Here is a 15,573-nt window from a genome sequence, read left to right as displayed (position 1 = left end):
TCTAACGTAAGAGCGTTACACTTCTTAAACGGCCACCGGAGTTCCAAGTCATATTGGAAATTCACTAGTTACGCTTTTATATGCTTCGCGATAACTGTAAAAATATTTCTTCATAAGTTTTGGATCAAACAACATCAAACTTGTTGTGTTGTTGTTGTTGTGAAATTAACCGATCGCATTAAAAATACAATACTACGTTCCAAAACTGGATTAAATGATGTAGCTGAAACTGCCGCTAAGCTCAAATGGGATTGGGCAGGACACGTCAGCCATATGCCGGATGACCTGTGGGCCAAAACAGCCACCCGTTGGGGTCCCACAAATTGTAAGGCGTCATGGTAGACCTCGTCGGAGATGTCGGGACGAGCTTGACGCTTTTGACAAACTTGTTACTGCTTGTAAAATACAATCACCACTACAATATCAAATACTTTATCATAGGTTAATGTCATCCAATTATCTCTTCTATCTGGCAGAACTTCAAAAAATATTAACAGCACGAGACGTGTTTTTTAAATTGCTAACATCGACAGTTACAACAAAATTACTTTTGTTCGTTTTCAGATTCTACATCCGTCTGTTCTTCCCCAGGAGGCGATCTTTATCAAGGGAAAGACTTCAAGATTCTCGTTGAAGTCAAGGGAGAACAGATCTGTGCTCACTTAGGTAAGTATATTAACGCCAGGTCTGTTGCTTTTGTGTGTTCCAATGCTCTCTTAGGGTGGTATTCCACTTGTCCAATTTCTTTGTTTAATGTGTATTGCGTCTCACTCTCTCATTAAGCAAAATGTGAGACGCAAATACACATTGGACCAACATATTGGACAGATAGAAGACCAACCTATATATATTGATGTATTGGGCAGTAATTATAGTGACAGAATGAAAAGTTGATGGTCTGATATTATAAAAACGTTATTCCAGCATTGAAGTAAATGCATATGTACTATTTTTTTGTTATTTAGGAATCTGGAGGTTACGTAGGTCCATCGTTTGAGGAGTTTACATTTGAAGAGTCCATAGTCGGATATCCTTAAACATTTTTATTAAGCTTAATCTGTCCGTCATTTGTACAGATGTCATCATCATCATCATCATCAGGCTATATTAGTCCACTGCTGGACATAGCCCTCCCCTAAAGAGCGCCAAAGCGCCCTGTCTTCAGCTTGCCGCATCCAGCATCTGCCTGCAGTCTTTCGCAAATCGTCATCCCACCTGGTCGGAGGGCGTCCTACACTACGTTTGCCGAGTCGAGGTCTCCACTCAAGAATACGTTTACCCCAGCGGATTGTACAGATGTAGTGCATAATTATTTTCCATCGTATTTTGACGGAAATGTACGAACGTGTCTTGCTATTTCAGTCAGTCTCGGTACAAAAAGTACTGAGAATACGAACGTTTCCGAGACAATACGATGGAAAACAATTATGCACTACGTCTGTAATATGCATATGTTGCACCTTCCAACCGGTCAATGCTTCAATTTAAACTATTGCCTTTGTTTATCAATATACTGTCAATGTATCAACAGTGGCAGCGACTCTCGAAGAGAAAGCAGCTTGGACCTCCGAACTAGCTCAGTGTATGGAGAGCGCCGCGTTGACAGAACTGCTTAGAGCTTGCGGTTCGTGTGGCGCCGCCTCCGCCAGTCTGCCCGCCTGCCGGTCCGACCGAGCTCTATTCACTGATGACGTCGACATACGGTTCAGCAGGTATCTAGTCTTATGAAACCAGCACTACATTTGAAGAGCATGGATTTTTAGGACCATATGTCATCATCGCGGCATATGAAGTAATAGCATAGTGAGGGACCGAAAAGAAAGAGATAACTGTCATGTACTCTCATCTTCCTTGTTCCGTTTTATTCTGTTTTGCACAATACAAATATTGTAATTTTTCAGGACACTGAATTCATGCAAGGTGCCACAGATCAGATCGGCCACCCCACAACGACTTTTACAGCGGCTTACTGGTGAGTGATGCCAATTTTATTTCAGCTATATCTTCCACCAAGCAATCTTACGTAGACAATGTCCAACGTGGATGTTTAGTATGGTAGTCACTTTATCATGCCACGCTCAATCAGTGTTATTTTAATACGTCTGTTGGATTTTATGGTTAAAAATTATAATAGTTTACAATAATTCACAATATTTTGCTGTATCACTCATATGATACAATAATTAAATTCTAAGTATGTCCAATCCGTAGCCGTAACTACAAAGACACTAACAGTCCATCCAATGATCATTAATTTAAAGTGTCACCACAAGATTCAGCTGCCTTAGTCTAAAAAAACTAGAACGTGGAAACTTTTCTTTTTTCAGATCTCCGCTTCCTCTCCGTGGACTTTCTAAACACGTTTCTACTGACGTACCGCGTGTTCACCGACGGTGTGACGGTGCTGGAGGCTCTGAAGCAGGTGTTCTACGAGCAGTCAGCCCAGGAGTTGGAGCTGGCTCCACCGCCTGATGCTACGCGGAAGACCAGCGCGGCCAGCTCTGTATCAGGCATGTTCCCTCCATTAATGTGCCGGCTTATGATCCCAAATTGAAAGTTGCCACATGGAAAAATCTCGCAAAAAAATCTCTCCCGAAAGTTTACGCAGATAATTTTTCCAAATTAATCTTTCTTAAATTTTTATGAGATTTTTCAGATGTTTCCGATAATTTGCCCAACTTTTTGAAAACTTTCTGCAACTGTCACATTATAATTTATGTATTCGTAGACACCAGACGTTCTTCTATTGTAAAAATGTTGTTGTTCTCTGTCAAAAGTTGAAGTGGGTTTGAGTAAAATTCATTAATTCTTTTAAATATAATTTCTTTAATTTCAGGATATGGATCTGAATTCAGTGAAAGAGATTGGCATTGGAAACCTTCGAGATTAAAAAGTAAGTTTACACTTAAGCCTTTATTCTAATTATATAACACTTTATTCATCCTTATTATGTCCTAAAGGTATTTATAAAGATAGGAACTAAAAGCGTTTAATTTTTACGCAGGTGAGGAAGACGATAAGCTATCACCATATTTAATGGCGCCATCACGACGGACTTCTTCAATAAGCGTATGCAAGGTAAATCAATTATTTACACCTGTGTTTTTATCACCTTTGAATTTAATTTGGAGCTAGGCCAAAAACACTAACAAGAAAAGCATCTGTCAAAAGTGTCAAAGGAAACTGCTGCTGCCTTAAAATAAGGTTAAAGGTTGGTTAACCCTGAGCTACTTGTTTCAACTATGATGTTTAGAAATAAAATAAGCAGGTATATGGTATATAAATAACTTAAAGTTGTGTTTAATCAATTTGTTTTACACCAAATTACTAATTTGATAAAAAAAAAACTTCAATAAGCATTCAAATAAGCAAACAGCGTAAGTAAATAGTGATTTTAGTGATTAATGTTCTTATCGGTCTTTAACCATGCTTACAAAAGGAGGAGGAAAAAGAAGAAAAAGACAACAGTCTCTTAACTATCCCAAAGATAATGGCCACGTCTTCTAGCAATGAGACTTTGAAAGGTAACCCTTCTTTTCATTTCCGAATAATCATTTTGTCAACTACTTACTGTTTGGTCGACCTGGCACACTAAACAAATATATATATTTAAAGGTACAACCCCCACATCCCCCGGCGGCATAAGCTCAGTAACCCTAGTGGGGACCCCAAAGAAGTCTAGCCCCGAACCCCCGGACCCCAAGACCCGGAAATCCCCGACCAAGGACAATGACGTGGCCGCAGCCATCATGAAGGATGAGAGCATAGAGCTGGTGGAGCAGAGTGATGAAGATATTAAGTATAAGGAGGAAGAACAGGAGAAGAATAAAAAAGAGGAGAAGTTTAAAATATCGCAGAGGTTTTCAGAGGTAAGTTTCTTTAAGAAGGTTTGATGATGGACATCCTTTAATAGGTATAGCGGATAGACTCCAAGAACATGAATGCGGTAGCAGCCATCACGAAGAAGGAAAAGCTGGTGGACCAGAGCGATGAGGATATTAAGAATAAGGAGGAGGAACAGGAGAAGCATAAGAAAGAGAAGAAATTCAAGATATGGCAGAGGTTTTTGGAGGGAAGTATCTTTAAGGAAGGTCCGTCGGTGGAACGATGATTTGACCAAGATCGCATTAAATACATCAATCACATTAGTACCTACAGCAGATTTGATGGAAATCGTTCTTAGAATAGACTAGGTACCTAACCCAGAGCCCAAAGTGAAGCTTAATCTTTTCCGAGATTAATGTCTCCAGAAAGAAAGAAAAGATCAAAATTTCATTCTGAATTTTGATTATTATTTGAAGGAAGAATCTTTTCTGACCCTTTTGTAACACGACCGTCATAAGCTTGCATACCTAAGTATCTATAGTAAGTGTGCTTTCTAATGCGCTTTACTTGCCGATAAGGAATCGGTGCAACGTATAAGTATCTGACGGGTGCGGAGTGCGGATGCGGATGATAGCCGCAGTCGCACATTAATAAAAATTACTAAATGAGCTTAATTAATTATTAAATGAACTTATCACACTAAAACAGTCATATCCAAATCCCTCATTTGTTTCTCAGCGAGTCCGCACAATGTCGCAAAGTCCACGGCGCTTACTGCCTGCAGCCACGTCGGCCTCAGAGGCACGGCGCCGCTCCGAAGGTGCGCGGGAGGCCGCCGCCGCCGCTGAAGAGAGCCGGCGGGCTTCGGATACAGGACGGTACACACCTCGGCGCTCAGTCAGGTATGACCATGGAATCCATTTCAAGACGCAACTTCAATTTCAGAAGAGTATAGCCATCAGCCATATTATTAACCGCTTTTTATCACAATTCAATAAAGGTGATGCCGAGAGTCAATTATTAATATTACGCTCTTTCTTTCTCCACTTTTCAACTTAAATTTCTTCGAGCCGTGTGAATCAAAAATCTCACCTAACGTCTCGATTTCTTTGGCAGCGAACGTCGCTTCACCAACTCTTCGTTCAACAGCGAGAGGCGGCGCTACTGGGGTGGCTCGGAGCCACGCTCCTCTGTCACTTCGCAGGTGTCCCAAGTACAGGTATATTCATTTTGTCTATAACAAAAAAATATTAAGCTCTAAATACCTTTATTGCCAGCGCGAACTACACACTACGTTCGAAGCTGCTAACGTATTTTTCAGCTTCGTAGCGGTAAGCGCCAATGGAACAGGTGGCCCACCTAGCGTGTACTCTTCTTTAGATATCTTATTGTCTTCTATACCTTTCCAGAATTATCGCCGTGAAACGAGCCAATCCAAGGCAGGAGTGGTCATTACGTCATTCCGCCAGTCTCACAGGAGGTAGGACTAACCTATTATTTTTTCTATCATTATCATCATCTCTCTTATTCATAACTTTATCGATTTACTAATTATTGTTCAGCACAAATTGAGAGCTTATTCAAATCTCAATGTTGTGGCATGTAACTTTTCTAAAATTGTACAATCACAATTTTTAAATAACTTGCACACAATTACGGGTCGGATCGTGACATCCGTCGCGCAACAAATTTGTTTAGAAATAAAAAATCTGAATAATTCAATTGGTATTCGTTTAACAGCTTTGGAAAAGACCCGTTGTGGTGAGTGGTTGAGAGGTAACTCGTAGACTGCAGGCTTTTAGAGCGGCCGTAGAGGACGACTTTGAAATTACGCTTCTTTAGAATTTTTAGAATTTTGCCCTTTTTAAGATTTTTATGTATGGTCCTCGATTGATGTAGTACACAGGGCACACCGAACTACACTTTGAACAAAACTCACCACACGTTTTACTTTTGACTTTGAATCTGCTTATACTCAACCGCTATCACATCGACAGCAATTCAGTCTACATTAGCTTCCATCTTCATACTTGTTCTTTATCAAACTTCTGTTAACTTTTCCTACATGGTCTTCAGTCACAACTGTCACAAGCCTCACGCCATCAAAATCAGAAAACAGGAACTAACACAATTCGGATATTTGTATGTAAAAAATATTTTTGAAATTCGTAGAAAATTGGCACGATTTAATCTTATCCTTTTCATTGATGTAAACGCCTGAACGATTGATATCTTTGAGGTTTTTGCGTCATGATTGATTCAAAATTATCTACTTAAGAGACTGTCCATGTATTATGATTTGTGATTCATTATGTCTCCTTTAAATAAATTCTTGACTAAATCAATATATGCATGAACTTAAATCGTTTTTAATTTTACATTTTCTATCTATTTGTCTTTTTCTCTATGCATGTAGTAGTTATAGTTCATTATGTGGCGTTCCGTAATTTATACTAATCTTTATTTTGGTTTCTATCTTTTTACCTTTAACCAACAATATCCGTTCAGTTTCAATCTTAAAAGTTTTACCTTTACATGTCAACATTCTAGTAAATTCTGTGTCCTTATCATCACCTAATAAATTCTACGTCAGGCTTTAACAAACTAAAACGGCTATCTAGGAAACTATGCACAAATATAAAATAATATTAGACGTCATTACTATTATTCCTATTACCCAAATAATTTTGTGCTCATCGACTTATCATGATGCTCAGCGAGATGTCTTTCTATGAACTAATAAAAACTTTTAATAACGGTTTCAAAAACAAATTAAATGAAAATATAAAATGTATAATTGGTTTTGGCTATTTCACTGGTCAGCGTGACAAAGACCAAAGTAAGTTTTTGAGCCACTAAATTTGGCGTAACATTTCGGTTATACTCAAAGGATATGCTCAGGTAAGTTAGCTATTTGAGATTCATGCAAACTCCCTATTTGAGCATATTGTACTTTGTAAGTAGAAAACCATAAACACCCGAAGGTTAGGCTTTTTTATCGGAATGTTCCTAAGTAACCTGCAGCCCGCACTTTTAACCATTATCTGTTAATAAGAGATCTAGCCAAATGACAACCGTTTATACAAAACGCCAAACGAAACTTAAATAATTTATCTTTATGTAAACCGCATGATTTTCCTTACGGGACAGGCCTTGCCGCCTAGAGTAGGTGTGGAGGTCAGTATAAAATGTAACTGTTTATATTTTTAGAAATAAACTATTTGTATTTGTATGTATAGAAACGCACACGTCACTTTTCCTTACATTCTTCTTTCGTTTTCGATTGGCGTTGGTTACTATACGGTTATCTTGGCTAGTCTCTCAGATCCCGTGTATATTTTCTTTGTCTCTACTGGAGTTTTCAATATGTAGGAGCAGTACGTCAACGGCAGCGGTTGCATTTGCCGTGGCCACGTCGGCTTCGTCGAACCCTCGGTCACCGCCAACTACATCACCGCCGCAGACTAGACGAGACTCTGTTATATCTACTGCTGCTACCATGCGAGTGTTGAATGTGCTGAGGTGAGCAGTTTAGAAAAAAAATAGGTTAGGTTAGAAAATCTCGTGGTTTCTTAAGAGTGTTGAGTGAGAGGAAACATAAGTAGGTTCATGGTCACTGGACACCATGGTCAAAATTATTTGGAACCAGAATTCAGAAAAAAGTGATAGCATTTTGTGCAAAGATGAATGAAATTTAACATTTGTTAGGCGAGAAATTCATCAGTCGACGTGCATATGCTTATCAATATTAACGTCATAGTATCAACAAGAAATTTTCGTCAGAGGCGAAAGCTCTAAGGAATTTATTAAATAGTTTGCCTGTTCTTCCTTTCTGTTAGAGCGAGAACTAAATGTCACAATCAATTGTTTCGTTTCGAAACATATAAATAAAGACCTGGCGGTCTAGCATGAGTTGCGTTCTCGCGCGCGACTCCATACATCAACCGCGACTTCAAGTATGGACTCGCGCGCGAGAACGCAACTTATGCTAGACCGCCTGAACTACATGCTTATCGTAAATAAAGACTGTTCGAACAACAACATGAGGTTCACATTAATAACTATTTATCTTGTCTCATCACGATCAGACACTGGATCTCCAAGCATTCCTCCGACTTCTGGTCAGACGAGCGTCTCCGCGGTCTCACCATGGACTTCCTGAAGGAGATCGAGGCCAGTCCAGGATTGTTGCCAGCTGAACACAAGGCAGCTGCTCAGCTGCTGAGGCTGTTGGAACGGTCACCTGACAGGGCAGTGGATTTGAAAGCTCTGTTTGCTCCGCCTCCAGTAAGTACCATTACTACCAATAGGTAATCTTTATTACCATTTTTATTTTGTTTAATATCATCAGTGACTTCATTATTTAAATCATCTTTACCATATATATCAATACTATCACCGCCATCATTGTTATCTTCATATTTATTATTATTATACAGTATTTTACATAACGTGACAAAACTAAGCGCGTTTCAATTTACCTTTGGGAAAAACTTATCATTTCCATAAATACTATCAACATCATCTAGGACATCATTATCAATATTATCATCTTAATTATTGGTATATTCATTATCGTGATCGTTGTCATTATTATAGCCATTGTCAACGTCTGCATTTCCATAGTATTTTTGGAATTTACTATTTATTTTTGCAGGTACCAACTAAAGAAAGCGTGGAGACTCTGTCAGCACTAGAGATAGCTGAGCAAATGACGTATTTGGACTATCAGATCTTTAGCTCCATTCACAGCGAGTAAGGAGAATAAAATTTATATAACACTTTAAACTCTCGCGTTTTGTACACATATTTTGTAGACTGATTCTCTGTGGCCACAGCTAGTGCAATCTAGCAGAGACGTCGGAAAAATAATGAAAGTTAATCGCGTTAGGCCCGTAATTGTCATTAAATATATTTAATTTATATTTTAATGTTACCTGTCTCTGTTTCTATATTAGTGTCAATCTTTGAAAAATGTTATCACTTATCAGCAGTGGATGCAAAGTTAAATCTAACTGTGATTCCATACATACCTTAGAGCATTTAATAACTGGAGTCGCCTGTAGGAGCTGACAGCTACTTCTGCCGAAAACCTTGCACAATTTGTGCAAACTTTTGTATGGACTGGCGTTTATCTGACATGGCTATTTGTACGTTACGTACAAAATAGCCATACATTTGACGTGCCCCTCCCCCGCTGTTTTGTACAGAAAATTATAAAAAATGCGTCTACTGTTACTAAATGTTCTAAGATACATACATGACATACACACGTCAACGACCTTTTAATCTATAAGTCCCGTCTCTTGACAAGACTTCAAAACTGCAGAAAACTAGGGTTTTATGTGGCCTATGCTATGATATAAGGAATATTTTTTGTAATCCCTCAGAGAATTCCTGGGGCAAGCGTGGACGAAGGCCGACAAGGCCGAACGAGCGCCACACATCCTGCTGATGACATCACACTTCAATCACATCTCCAACCTCGTCATCTCGGAAATCCTCAAGAAATATACTTTAGCAGGTTCGCATTTCCAAAGTGAAACCTAATACATCTTTATGTGAAACTTCTTAGAATTTTATTTAAATTAGACGTTAAGGTGGAAGCCCGAACTCTACGCTGGGCAGGGCCGCCATCCACAGGGGGCCCCGAAGGACAGACAGTAACAGTATATTTGATTACCCATAACAAATAGAAGATCATAGTAGAAAAATGTTTAATTCGCCTTTTTACTTTCCAAGAGGGCCCCAATTTCTTATGTGCCCAAGAGCCCCAGCATAGTTTAAGACGGCCCTGACATCGTGCTTCCATGCGACTGTGAAGTCCAAGACCGAGCTTTAGAAAGGGAAGTAGAAAGTAAATTAGAATCATTTCACTTTCGTCAAAGAAGCTCATTCAGGTAAAAAACACATCTTTGAACTCAATAAAAAGGTCTCAAAGTGTTGATACATATGCAAAAAGAGTCAGCAATAAAAGCAGTTTTTGAATGATTCACGTCACGGTTCATTTCACTATAGACTTATATCGACCGGGATACAGACCGTAATTACCTTTTGATTGTTTTCAAGCTCCCGATATTTCCATGGTCCATATCCCGGTCGATATAAGTTTAGCAATAAAAACATTTATTTATCCAAAAGAAATTTGTTTATTCTAGGACGCGTGGCCGCCATTGAAAAGTGGGCAGCAGTAGCCGACATCGCGCGTTGTCTCCATAACTTCAACGGTGTGCTGCAAGTGTGCGCTGCGCTGTCTAACACATCGGTGTATCGTCTCAAAAAGACTTGGGAGAAGGTTTCCAAAACTGTAAGTTCACCGTTTGAGGGCTCTATCATGGACCCACAGTTGCACTGTCCAACACATTGGAGTATCCTCTCAAGAAGACTTGGGAGAAGGCCTCGAGTAAGTTCACCGTTTGCGTGGATGTTCATTTTTGGAAGGGTAAAGTCATTGTCATCACGCATCAAGTACAGTCAGGTATCGTAATATCTTGAACAACGATGTGCGAAAAAATATAAAATATAAGACGGGCTCTTCATAAAAAGTGTCATATACGAGTATTTTTTTCGCGTTTCATAGTTTTAGATATTATTTTCTTTATTATCCTATCATCATAGAATCTTAACTAACTCTGTAATTTAATTTAGTTTTGATTGCCTAATAAAAGTAAGTACTGTCCAGTAGGTAGATGTAAGTCCATGGTTTTTGATTCAACCAGCAGTTTTATTCAATTTTTTTTTTCAGAGCAAACAGACGATTGAAAAGATGCAGACTATCATATCGTCTGAATGTCGGTTCCGAATTTTAAGAGATGCCCTTCACAGGTCAGTACCTAATTTTGAAAATCTGTAACAAATAAATTATTTAATAGTAATTTTATTATATTTATTATCCTCGGATTCCTATAATTACCGCAACCCTTTTCTTTTATTTATGAAGTCCTGGCAATTAGATCGTACACATATATAGTAGTAAATACTATGCGTGAGGTTTAAGCTACTAGTGGCAATTAGGTATAATTGCCATCACACATTACGTACGTTTTTATAGTATCGCAACTATTCCGACGACCGACGATGGTGCCGGGTTCGCATCCCGGTAAGGGCATTTATCTGTGTGATGAGCACAGATATTTGTTCCTGAGTCCTGGTTATTTTCTATGTATTTAAGTGTTTATATATTATATATACCTATCGTTGTCTGAGTACCCACAACACAAGCCTTCTTGAGTTTACCGTGGGGCTTAGTCTATTTGTGTCAATATGTCCTTTTTTAGGGTTCCGTACCCAAAGGGTAAAAACGGAACCCTATTACTAAGACTCCGCTGTCCGTCCGTCCGTCCGTCCGTCTGTCACCAGGCTGTATCTCATAAACCGTGATAGCTAGGCAGTTGAAATTTTCACAGATGATGTATTTCTGTTTCCGCTATAACAACAAATACTAAAAAGTACGGAACCCTCGGTGGGCGAGTCCGACTCGCACTTGTCCGGTTTTTTTAAGAACGTTACAATTTCTGACAGATGCGATCCGCCGTGCATCCCGTACCTGGGTATGTACCTGTCGGACCTCTCTTTCATCGACGAGGGCACAACCAACTACACTCCTGATGGCCTGCTCAACTTTTCCAAGATGCGCATGGTAAGTGCAGGTATAAGAAATTTGCTGTTGTTGTAGTCGACGTCAAAAATATGTTTACACTTTTGCGCCTTACTCCTTTGTAATAAGGCAAAACGTGTAAACATATCTTTGACGTCGACTGTACTACAGTCGCCATCAGATACATCGGAGCTGCCGAGGTGCTCGAAAATATATGAACACGCACTCTAACGCCTTGACAATAGAGACGTGTTCAGATATTTGTGAGCGCCTTGGCCGCTCCAATATATTTGATGGCGACTGTACATTTGAACTTAATTTTCCGAGGCCTATGTGACAACAATATCATGATTTTCTGATTCCGCTCTAGGGCGGGAATATAAGGACAATACGTGCCTATGTCAAAAATTTAAAGGGCCATATATACTGTAAAACGTTGTACAATACACGTGCGAAAGGGTAATTCGCAACTCGTGTCGATTTAAAACACTCCCTTTGGTCGCCTACTTTTCGCACTTGTATCGTAATGTACTATTGAAACACCTTTCGAAATACCTTTTGTCATAATACGCTAATATTTATCTTTCGTACATTTCAGATTGCGCACGTTATTCGAGAAATAAGAAACTGCCAGCAAACACCGTACAAGATAGATCACATTCCAAAAGTGAGTCAACGTTTGTGATTTTTTACATTTTCCATTCACTCCCGCAGTTAAATAATCGAGAGTTTATTACCTAAAGGTTAAGAAATAGCGCCGTAAATGTGACCAAAAGTAATTTACGTAGACGCTAGCGTATCTGTCAGTGTCAAAACTGGTGGTAGCCGTACAAGACGTGACATGACTAAAGTAATCAAAAAGAACAAGGCACACAAAATATTCAATTTTACAGCTGAATGTATTAACTTATTCACCGCTGAGCTACGGTCGTAGCCGATAACATGGATTTCCCGGCATGTAGCCAAAATGATTGGTAAAGGCAAAACGACAACGTGTCGTGATTAGCAGTAAACGGCTTAACATAACGTACCAGAGACCGATAGGGAACCAGTAATCCGACACTTCAATTTTGATGCAATAAAATAAGGATAGGAAACCAAGGTAAGGGCCCCAAGCGGACCCCAGGCTCCCATGAGCCGTGGCAAAATGCCGGGATAACACGGGGAAGATGATGATGAAAATAAGGATAGAAAGCGGATTTCTTAATGTGGCAACACTGTCCACCTGGCGCAGCATGGTTCTATTTTTATCGCCTGTCGCTATGGCTGTCACTTTCGCACTTACATACTTGTTAGAACGTGATAGGCACGGTGACAAGCGGTAAAAATGCGACCGTGGTGCGCCCGCAGGAGCTGCACAGTGTTGCCGTGCTGAACTTATAAAGCAATACATTTTTTATTTTATCAGGTCTGCGACTTCCTCCTCGACCGCAACCTCGTGATCCCTGAAGAGCGGCAATACACGCTCTCTCTGGAGCTGGAGCCCCGCGTGGCGCGCGGCTCGGCGGCCGGGCTGCACTCGCACTCGGCGGCGCCCGCGTCGCCCGGCTCCTAGCGCCGGCGACGCGCGTCCCTCGCGGCGCTCGCGCCCCTGCGGCCCGAGCGCTAGGACGCGCGGCTAACTCTGGGTACACTGAATAGACCCCGAGCAGTGACGTAACGTGAACAAATCTAGTGAGCGAAGTCGCATCTGTGAGGCCCTTTCAAAATGTATTCCCAAGGTTGCGGTGGCAATATTATAACGGTTGGCTCCTGCGGGCTCCCTTAAGTGTGTGGCCACTTTTCCCTCGCCTATAGTCTGTATATCCGAGTCGTGATGTTACGTGAACAAATCTAGTCGTGAGCGAAGTCGCATCTGTGAGGCCCTTTCAAAGTGTATTCCCAAGGTAATATAACGGTTGCGGGCTTCCTTAAGTGTGTGGCCACTTTTCCCAAGCCTATAGTTTATATTTTTAGGTATTTAAAAAAGAGTAAACAAAATCTACCCTAAATGGCTTCTTAAACCAATTGACGGTAGGTGAAAACATTACATGTTCAAATAATGTAGCTTAAACTCAGGTCGTTCAGTGACTGATCCAGGTGGTTTTGTATAAGGTTGGTTAGTCAATAAATGTTATAAATAACTATCCGAAAATGAACAAATGATTTGTCTACTTTTATTTAAGTACCTAAATATACAGAGTATAATTACGCCACTGGACCCGAGAACCATGGAACGCTCGCTACATCAAGCACACTCGACGCTGACACCAACCGTCATATTGTTTTCAAACTGTTTGAATCAATGGCGGTCTTCGTTAGCGTCAAACGTGGAGCGTACGTAAATATGTATATAAAAAGTATATTATTCATATACCATGCCGTTGAATTTTACAGGCGTATTCGAATTTTAGTTATTCGATCTGTTTCCGATATGATACTGATCTGTCAGTGTCAAAAGTGACATTTCTTCAATCAAAAACGTCACTTAACACTGACAGATCAGTATCATATCGGAAGCAGATCGTATCGGAAACAGATTCATTAACTTAAATTCGAATATGCCTGATGATAGTCGACCGCAGATGATTATTTGTTATTTTCAATGCAGCTTGGTACCTGTGATAGATAGATAAATCTAATTACTATCACCAAAAAGAATAGATAGTATAGAAGGGTCCTGTCATTGTAAATTTTGTAGTCACTGTAAATTTACTGCCATCTATCGACACACGACTAAAACTCAAAATAAAAAGGTATAAAGTTATCAAAAAATGTATATATATGGATAAATGATTTTATTATTTTTATATCATTTTGATCCATGTTCATTCACTGATATCTATGTGCTAAAATTGTTAAATATGAAACGGTGTCGTCACGCCATCTAGCCGAGGATAGGCTAAAGGTGTGTGCGGCATCTATTCGAGAATGACTTTTACTTGAATTCCGAGGCACGTTTTTTCCTTAGACTTTATTCGTCTTATACGAGGTTACATATGTCTTTGCTATCACAATACACTACTGACAAAATGCAATGTAAGGAGAGGTACCAACCTGCAGTAAAATAATAAGTAGGGGTAGAAGAAATGTCAGAAAGATTCTTAAACTTATGACTAAAATTCTAAGACGTGCACTCTAATAGATATAATTAAGAAAATAAATTGTAATAGTTAATGCATTGTAATGTATTATACCAAGTGAGAAATGTAAAATAAAAGAAAAGTGTATGTGTAGAATTAGGACAATATTATCAGAACGATGATGCTTATCGGTTTAGACATGAAAATCATGTTCTTAATGTCTCATACGAGTATTAACTACTTATAATAACATAAAAATGTGCAAAAGGGGCCCACTGATTAACATTCCGCCGGACGGAATCGGCCTATCAGTTAGAACAAAAGTTGACAGTTCCGAACAACTGACAGGCAGATACCATCCGGCGGACTGTTAATCAGTGGGCCCCTTTAGAATATTTAATTATTGTAACCGTCTAATAACTGTGACAACCTAAATATTGGATATTTAAAGACTCAGTATATTTTATGAAAAATTAAAAAATTTGATTTAAAATAAATGAAATAAAACCATATGTACATAAATAAACGATGGAGATTTATGTACCTAACTATATTAATTGAAATATAATAAATAATTTAATGACTGCACATTTTACTAATGCAATTTACCTCTTGCTATATTTTTGTAAAATGGGTCTCTATTGTTTCCCATAAATTTTTAAGTCATATCATAAATCATAATGTATTGTTTGCCTGCGTTTTCGTTAGTCATAAATTCGTTTGGTTACGAGACGCGTACTTTTCAGGATTGCCATAAAACAAACCTAACCTAAGCTAACCTATCTATAACATAACCTTACGAAAATACTGAAAAATTTACGGTTTCAGTTTTAAGACTAATGATAATATGACAAACAATACATTATGACTCAAAACTTTATGTGAAACAAAAGAAACCTCTTGTAAAATACTGTCATTGTCAATTAGTTCAACTACCATTAATATAAAACATATCACAGTAATAAAGTGGGTAAATTATATTTCCAAATTATAATCGATTAGCGTCATAATAAACTTATAAAAAGTAAACACAGTCTGAATATAGCAACAGAACTCATTAATTATATTGAAGTTAAATGTTATGATTAT

General features: G+C 39.0%; 1 protein-coding gene and 2 long non-coding RNA genes across 3 annotated transcripts in view; all 3 read left to right on the top strand.

The window, feature by feature from the left end:
* Nucleotides 1-12,977, top strand: part of LOC134798991 (ras-specific guanine nucleotide-releasing factor 1-like) — a 77,802-nt gene extending 64,825 nt beyond the window's left edge. The window contains exons 21-35 of the mRNA XM_063771416.1: nt 565-666; nt 1,532-1,712; nt 1,902-1,972; nt 2,328-2,503; nt 3,920-4,062; nt 4,564-4,727; nt 4,942-5,044; nt 7,851-8,112; nt 8,483-8,580; nt 9,216-9,349; nt 9,984-10,132; nt 10,571-10,650; nt 11,347-11,464; nt 12,021-12,089; nt 12,831-12,977. Of these exons, the coding sequence (XP_063627486.1) occupies nt 565-666; nt 1,532-1,712; nt 1,902-1,972; nt 2,328-2,503; nt 3,920-4,062; nt 4,564-4,727; nt 4,942-5,044; nt 7,851-8,112; nt 8,483-8,580; nt 9,216-9,349; nt 9,984-10,132; nt 10,571-10,650; nt 11,347-11,464; nt 12,021-12,089; nt 12,831-12,977 (1,997 nt within the window). The remainder of the gene's footprint in view (nt 1-564; nt 667-1,531; nt 1,713-1,901; nt 1,973-2,327; nt 2,504-3,919; nt 4,063-4,563; nt 4,728-4,941; nt 5,045-7,850; nt 8,113-8,482; nt 8,581-9,215; nt 9,350-9,983; nt 10,133-10,570; nt 10,651-11,346; nt 11,465-12,020; nt 12,090-12,830) is intronic.
* LOC134798948 (uncharacterized) overlaps nt 1-15,573 on the top strand; it is a 283,510-nt gene that overhangs the window by 234,296 nt on the left and 33,641 nt on the right. The gene's annotated exons all lie outside the window — the stretch shown is intronic.
* Nucleotides 2,826-3,881, top strand: LOC134798945 (uncharacterized). The gene is made up of 3 exons (XR_010145289.1): nt 2,826-2,893; nt 3,005-3,078; nt 3,616-3,881. It is a non-coding gene; the product is annotated as an uncharacterized LOC134798945 (long non-coding RNA).

The sequence above is a fragment of the Cydia splendana genome, chromosome 17 (genome assembly GCF_910591565.1).
Source record: "Cydia splendana chromosome 17, ilCydSple1.2, whole genome shotgun sequence".
Classification (NCBI taxonomy): Eukaryota; Metazoa; Arthropoda; class Insecta; order Lepidoptera; family Tortricidae; genus Cydia; species Cydia splendana.
The sequence above is the reverse complement of the archived record's forward strand: the minus strand, read 5'-3'. Positions and strand labels throughout refer to the sequence as shown.